The sequence below is a fragment of the Musa acuminata genome, chromosome BXJ1-9 (assembly GCF_036884655.1).
Source record: "Musa acuminata AAA Group cultivar baxijiao chromosome BXJ1-9, Cavendish_Baxijiao_AAA, whole genome shotgun sequence".
Classification (NCBI taxonomy): domain Eukaryota; kingdom Viridiplantae; phylum Streptophyta; class Magnoliopsida; order Zingiberales; family Musaceae; genus Musa; species Musa acuminata.
The window spans coordinates 12,205,644-12,212,731 of NC_088335.1; the positions used below are offsets into that span (position 1 = coordinate 12,205,644).

Below are 7,088 nucleotides of genomic sequence, written 5' to 3' on the forward strand. Positions count from 1 at the left end.
GGGAGGTAATTTGGTCAACATGCAAGTCAACATTCGATCAAGTAATAGCTGTGAATGAAAGGGCGGTAATTTGGTCAACATGCAAGTCAACATTCGTCAAGTAAAGAGAAAGAGGGTCAACTTGGTCAACGATGTGGGATTAGGATGCTAGAAGAGTTGATCATGAAGAGAGAGAGAGAGAGAGAGAGAGAGAGAGAGAGAGAGCGCCTTTTCCTGTGCACCCTATGGTCTCTTGCTGCCCCCAAAGCGCCATCGACGAGTCTCCTCACCCGACAAAACTAACCCTATCTGCTCCGCAAAAGCCAACCTCCCTTCATATATGACATGACAACGCCACTGCCCTCGTTTCTGACGCGCTTCCTTCCTCCTCCTCCTCCCTGCTTCGACTCTTGCCTCTTGGGTAAGCCTGTCTTCACTCGATGTTGTGAGATTGCCACTCTATGCCATTGTAGTGGGTGCTGCTACTTCTTTTGCTTTGCACATCTTGAGATTTTTGGGGTTTGGAATGTGCTTCTTTCCACAGACACATTGATCTGATTTTCCTCCTTCCTGTAGTAGATGTTGTAAGTCTTGTGTTTTGGATATCGGATCTTAGAATTTGTGTGAACGTTGTTGATGTTTTTGGTTTCTGTAAGGTCTTGTTGATGTTTGATACTACGATTTGTGTGGATTTTGTTGATAATTTTGGTTTCTGGTGTTTGTGTTCCATCAATAGAGGACTATTTACAATGCAATGCTGATAAAACTATGCTCTTGTAAAACTACGCTCTGTTATTTTTTTGGTGGAAATTGATGTTTAATAAGAGCATTGCAATGCTGATAAAACTATGCTCTTGTATTGTATATCGGAAGGAAAAATAACAGAGCGAGAAATGAAGAAGATTTAGGGTCTTATATCAATCAGCATTGTAATGCTGATAAAACTATGCTCATATTGTATATCAGAAAGAAAAATAACAGCGAGAAATGAAGAAGATTTAGGCTAAGAAAAGAAGAATAATTGAACCTAAAACATTTTAAGAGATAACATGTTTGGTAAAAAATATTCACTGGATTAGGCTTGAATCTTTCAAGTTAATTAATGGAGGTAAATATTAGGGTCGAAATGTAACATTAATGAGAAAAGCAGGGATCAATTGATACATACAATAAAACAACAGACAATTCCGTGAGAAAACAGTTTGCAGGCATTAGCGTGCTTCATCTAATTATTTGGCATCCATTTCTTCAACAAAAGGATTGGATCATTAGACCCTCAATTTATGAGTCACATCCAATGTGCATTTTGCTGGTTTGTGGCGGCAGACATTGTAGGACAAAGAGAAAAGGGAAAAAAAAACCAAATCAGAGGGTTAAGAGACCAAAATATATATCTCGGAATACAAAATACCACCAATTCACATTGTGAAAGGAGAGATTGGAGTCAGAAATTAATTAAAATGCATAGGCACATTGGACTTACTGTTTTTCCAGTCGAACACTTGCCTTTGGCAGTCTGCCTCCCATGGCTTATAGGTGTGATCATCATTGAATCTCTACCTTTGCCCTTTTGTAGCTCCAAGGAATATACTTGAGTTAAAAAAAAGATATATGTTTCTAGTCCAAGGTACTTTATTCGATAGAAAATTTCGAAGAACTGACTATTTTTGCTAATTTTTGAACAAGCATTGAACAACTTAAATTCAGAACTTTGTGCTCTATTTTGTGTTTGCTTGACGAACAAAGGCATGATCTTTCAAAGGTTAGGAATGTTTGTTAACTAGCTATCACAAAACTGAACTTGCAAACATGCCTATATATTAAAGGAAAATGGAATTCATTGTCATTACCATCCAAGTCACAAGCATGAAGGTTTTTCCATATTGTATTTGACCCTTATCTTGAATCTGAATTGAAGTTCTAAGAGAGGTAGCAGGCAAAGATGGCTCAGATGATGGTGTCACCTATGCAATGTCAAATCAGATTTCCAAGCAAATCACTTCAGGGAAAGCCCATGATAACATCAAAGATGTGGAATTCTCTACTGTTAAATGCTCAAAGGTTTAAGACCAAAAGGAGCGTTTCTGCATTCAAAGTGCTTGCTGTAAAGTCTGACAACGGCGTCGTGTCGAGATTGGAAGATCTACTTAAGCTGGACATGGCCCCATTCACTGATAAAATCATCGCAGAATACATCTGGTAATGTGACAACATTGAATTGAAATGTCCGTATAGATAAATTTGGCAATGCATTTCTGAATCATGGGAGCTAGACTAAGAGACGAGATATCATGGAGTGGAAACAAAAGAAGTTGAAATCAAAGCCTTAATTCTTCTGTTTCTCTTTAGTTTATATGCTCAAACAATTAATCCTTCAAACAAAAAGACGACATTACACGAATGATAGAGATAAATTTTTGGATATGGTCTGTCGATCTCGACTGAAAAAAAAATGTTTTCATGCTTTATATAGGATTGGAGGAACTGGCATTGACATCAGAAGCAAATCACGGGTATGATTTTTTATTCATGTCCACTGTCAAATACTTTTCCTATAAAGGAATAAATCATGTAAAAAAAATGTGTGGAAGATATTCTTCTCCTCCTTGCTGAGAGCTCTTTTATCATGATTAATAATCTAGACAATAACAAGGCCTGTGGAATACCCATCGGAGCTACCAAAATGGAATTATGATGGTTCAAGCACTGGGCAAGCTCCTGGAGAAGACAGTGAAGTCATTCTATAGTATGGTCTGAACTTCCCATAAAGTTTGCAAGATGACAGTTTTCTTCGTTCTAAGCTATTACTTTTACCTGCAGTCCTCAAGCTGTTTTCAAGGACCCTTTTCGAGGAGGGAACAATATTTTGGTAAGTTGTCTATCTTGAAGGGCTTTCAAGACTTTGTTAAACAGGCAGAAAACTTCACCGTTCAGTTATTCAAATTTCCAAATAACTTAGAGAATAATGACATTCATTCTTTGAAGGTAATTTGTGATTCATATACCCCAAGCGGAGAGCCCATCCCTACAAACAAGAGATATCGGGCTGCTCAGATATTCAGTGAGCAAAAGGTCATCGATGAAGTTCCTTGGTGAGTTTACTTAAAGTAGAAGATTTAGAGTTAACATACCCATTTGAGGTTACCAATTCATTTGGTTGTGTAGCTATATCTGTGTCATTATGTTAAACTAAGTAGAAATGGTGCTCTTTCGCTTCTTTTGTAAAAACATTTAGGTATGGAATAGAGCAGGAGTACACCTTACTACAGACGAATGTGAAGTGGCCGCTTGGATGGCCTGTGGGAGGATACCCAGGTCCTCAGGTAACATTTATCTTGTTTACCCTCACAGGCTTTCAAGTCATAGTGTTGAAGTGAGCGAGAAGAGAGGATCCTTAGTCCAAGTAATGGTAGTGGTTTGACTAATAAAAAACTTGGATAACTTTCAACACTTCATTAGAAGTGCGCAGACCGAGTAGGACATGAAATTTTTATCTGTTGCTCTCAGCCTTTTGGTGAGCTATTGCAATTTTTACTTAATGTTACACCTAATATATTGGTCTAGTCTAGTGATTGTGAGATCTACTTACCATTCGAGATCTCAATTGGTAAATTTTTTCCTTAAAATATTGATCTAGTGGTGTATCAGAATTATTTACCAAAGTTATAGTAATTGTGTATCAGATTCACTGACCTGCCAAAGGATGAATGTCAGAAACCTCATCTGGCAAATTCTTGAAGATGTCAGCTGAAGTAGCTGATAAAGACAGTATTTTATGGATAGCAAAGTCCTAATATTGAATTCCAAAGACCACTTGGCCCAGTTCACTGAGTACTGTATATATCACAGAACTGGATCATGGTTGAAAACCTAGAGCATCTGTACATAACTCTTCATTGGTGTTTGCCCAAGTTGTAAAACCTCTGAGAGATACAAGGAAATGACCTCCGTGTTCATCATGCTCCTACAAGTATCTGGTAGCTTGATAGGAAATAGCATAAAACTGATCACAAACATTGGAGGTTTCAGGGGCCGTACTACTGTGCAGTAGGTGCAGACAAATCATTTGGTCGTGATATTTCAGATGCTCATTACAAGGCCTGTTTGTATGCTGGAATCAACATAAGCGGCACTAATGGAGAGGTTATGCCTGGACAGGTATTTTTTTTTTCTCTTCCTGTTTTTTGCATGTCAGAATGCTTTACCTTGTTTTTTGTTCATGTATTGTTCCTCTTTAATTTATTGACCAACATTGAGATCATGCAAGAGCTTTGTAAGGAATTCAGCATCCTTATTCTGTTTTCTTTGTTTCGATATTGTATGTTAGTTAGTACATGGTTCCTTTAATATGTTGTTTGATAACATGATATGTGTTTCTTTTTTATAATTTTCCAAGCTAGTTTGGAAGTTATGTGCCATCTTATGCTTGTTTATACATTCTTATACGCACTTGCATCAGGTACTTTTAGGGAGAATAAGAATCATAATTGTGGTCCTGACATGAGCTTTTAATTTCTTGAATTTCTAAAACATATTAGTTGCCGTCAACTTCATCATGCTGATGACTCCAACTGTTCTTGTGCAGTGGGAATATCAGGTTGGGCCAAGTGTAGGAATTGAAGCAGGAGATCATATATGGTGCTCGAGATACATTCTTGAGGTAATCTTCCATAATCTCTTTCTGGTTTCAAAACAGGAGGGAAGAAGAAAGAAAATTATATCAATTTATTATAAATTATCATTTATCTGACTTTCTGAGAATTTATTTGTCCAAGAATGATCTTTTCTGAGAAATATGCTAAGTGGATATGTGGCCGCAATTCAAGCCTCAAAAAGTCATTATTCTTCTTTATCTGTAATTTTACATAGATTAAAAAAATGCCCAAGCCATTCCTTTTAGGAACATTTCAATTTTCCTTGAGCTCAACAATCTTAATGTTTTCGTTTTGTCTTCTGTAGAGAATCACGGAGCAAGCGGGTGTCATACTCTCTCTTGATCCAAAACCAATCGAGGTACTTGCGTCGTAATGCAGAAACAAGAATTACCTGCATATCTTGAACAATTCTGAGTCTTTTTAGTATATGGATAGGGGGACTGGAATGGTGCAGGTTGTCACACAAATTTCAGGTAACATGCTCTTCTTTTTTATTCGTGCCGTAGTTGAACTGTAGTCAATCTCATCTATGACCATCAAAATAGTAGTTACTAGGAAAGCTGACATATAGTTGAGGAGACAGTAGTTACGGAGTCATGATGCAATAGTGAAGTTAACTAAAATCATCGAAATAGTTCGATAGTAATTGTCTATTATTTGCATGAAGGTTATGAAAAGCTGCATTCAAATGGTTGGCTGAAAGAACTGCCTTTAGGAAAACGTGAATAGCTTGTTGAGATTGCATTTATAGGAGAAATCTAGAAAGAGCAACGGTGTTTGTAAATTGTAGAAGAAGAGATGGAATTTTACAGAGAAGAATATTAACCTTGCATGTTGTTGATTGACACTACTGTCACCAATGAAGATAGGAGGCGTCGTCATCGGTAATAGATTCCATCGAAGTCTTCAGTTCTTCCACCATTTCTTCTATTGAAGATCTACAGATGCTCGATAGATTCTGTTCTGCAAAAAAAAAAACTGTTATCTTGTTGAGTCTGAATCATTGATCTAAGATAAATGAATTCATCTCTGTAAAATTTCACATAAATGAATTCATCATATAGAATTTACTTTTGAATCGGTCTCACCAGATGAGATTGGTTCGAGTATGTAGTTTGACATGATCATGCTGCAGCACCAAGAGCATGAGGGAAGAAGGTGGATACGAGGTGATCAAGAAAGCCATCCTCAACCTCTCGCTCCGCCACATGGATCACATCAGCGCGTACGGGGAAGGCAACGAGCGACGCTTGACCGGGAAGCATGAGACCGCCAACATCAACACCTTCTCTTGGGTACGCCGTCCCCCCCCCCCCCCCCCCCCTTCCTTCCGCTTCCTTCAAATCTTCCGCTACTTCACTCACCCTTTCTTCTTCTTTCTTTCTTTCTTTCTATTTGCCCCCGAACAGGGAGTGGCGAATCGCGGCTGCTCCATCCGCGTAGGGCGCGACACCGAGAAACAAGGCAAAGGTAGCGTCTCTGGAACCCTAGCAGACGGAGCCGGAAGCGGGAATTGCTGACCGACGTTGTTTGGGTGTGGTTGTTGATGATTTAGGGTACCTGGAGGATCGTCGCCCGGCATCGAACATGGATCCCTACGTGGTGACGTCGCTTCTGGCCGAGACCACCATCCTTTGGCAGCCATCCCTGGAAGCAGAGGCGCGTGCCGCCAAGGAGTTGCAGTTGCAGGTGTGAAGATCACATGTTCGACAAAATGGCACCCATCACCACCTCGTCTGGCTTCCCTTTCCCAAGGCGTTTCTTATCGTGTGTTCTGCATCCCTCCTTTGGATGTCAATAACGAACGTTCCCCCGGTGTTCAGTAAATAGAGTTGTCTCGTGGAGTTGCAGTGAAAGAAGGTGCCGCCGGGAATGTTCCATACAAGCACGGAGAATTAGTTACCATATTATACACGTAAATTTAGGTTGGCAAAATCTAAAATGAGGATGGAGGAAAGGGAAGAAGATAGGTTGGACGGAATAATCTCAACCATCATGCTGCAGAATATAAACAAAATATTCAACCTCACATTTCTTTGGTTTGCTGGATCGCAACGAACGAACTCGGGCATGTGTGTTGGTCGAGAAAGACCAAGGTGTAAGATAATCCTACTTTTAACACAAGAAACTGATAATTTTGTTTCTAAAATAAAAATAAAAATAAAAAATAAACCGATCCTTAGACTTAAGTCTTTTGTTTTGTACAAAACTGAAACACCGAGGTCCCCTTCGAGCCGGAACGTAAAGAGACTAAATAATCTATTTTTCAACCTTGAGCAATAAAAACAGGAAATAATATATTTTTCAATCTTGAGCAATATAAACAGGCAATAATATATAGAGGGGGAAAAAAAAAAGGGTGGACGGCGAAGTGTAAGAGGGAGTTTTGAGAAGTTCTTCATATTCCTCCAAAGAAGATCCAAGTCCACTTAGATCTGCAGTTCCAATCAAAAC

The 7,088-nt window shown here is 38.9% G+C and overlaps 1 protein-coding gene and 1 long non-coding RNA gene across 5 annotated transcripts; one reads left to right on the top strand and one right to left on the bottom strand.

Moving 5' to 3' along the window:
• The first annotated feature begins 229 nt into the window (after positions 1-229).
• On the top strand, positions 230-6,663 carry LOC135593270 (glutamine synthetase leaf isozyme, chloroplastic-like). Of its 3 annotated transcripts, none has more exons than XM_065083173.1 (14): positions 230-400; positions 1,898-2,178; positions 2,453-2,492; positions 2,622-2,725; positions 2,800-2,848; positions 2,965-3,071; positions 3,215-3,302; positions 4,009-4,137; positions 4,565-4,639; positions 4,939-4,992; positions 5,070-5,107; positions 5,770-5,929; positions 6,044-6,104; positions 6,190-6,663. In XM_065083173.1, exons 2-14 carry the CDS (start codon positions 1,922-1,924, stop codon positions 6,327-6,329), a joined length of 1,302 nt encoding a protein of 433 aa, XP_064939245.1. In that variant the 5' UTR covers positions 230-400; positions 1,898-1,921; the 3' UTR covers positions 6,330-6,663. The 3 variants fall into 3 exon arrangements, with proteins under 3 accessions (XP_064939245.1, XP_064939246.1, XP_064939247.1); XM_065083174.1 differs by having other exon boundaries at positions 241-400; positions 1,907-2,178; XM_065083175.1 differs by having other exon boundaries at positions 254-400; positions 1,916-2,178.
• On the bottom strand, positions 772-5,862 carry LOC135593272 (uncharacterized). 2 transcript variants are annotated; one of them, XR_010479482.1, is made up of 3 exons: positions 5,723-5,862; positions 5,461-5,597; positions 772-1,546 (listed from the first exon to the last, which is right to left on the bottom strand). It is a non-coding gene; the product is annotated as an uncharacterized LOC135593272 (long non-coding RNA). The 2 variants fall into 2 exon arrangements; XR_010479483.1 differs by lacking the exon at positions 772-1,546 and having other exon boundaries at positions 4,789-5,597.
• Positions 6,664-7,088: the final 425 nt, after the last annotated feature.

Excerpts from the sequence above, each read along its gene's own strand:
- LOC135593270 (XM_065083173.1), top strand. The coding sequence starts at position 1,922 with ATGGCTCAGATGATGGTGTCACCTATGCAATGTCAAATCAGATTTCCA. Across the intron at positions 3,072-3,214 it reads GTCATCGATGAAGTTCCTTG|GTATGGAATAGAGCAGGAGT; the intron begins GTGAGTTTACTT and ends AAAAACATTTAG. Across the intron at positions 4,640-4,938 it reads GCTCGAGATACATTCTTGAG|AGAATCACGGAGCAAGCGGG; the intron begins GTAATCTTCCAT and ends TGTCTTCTGTAG.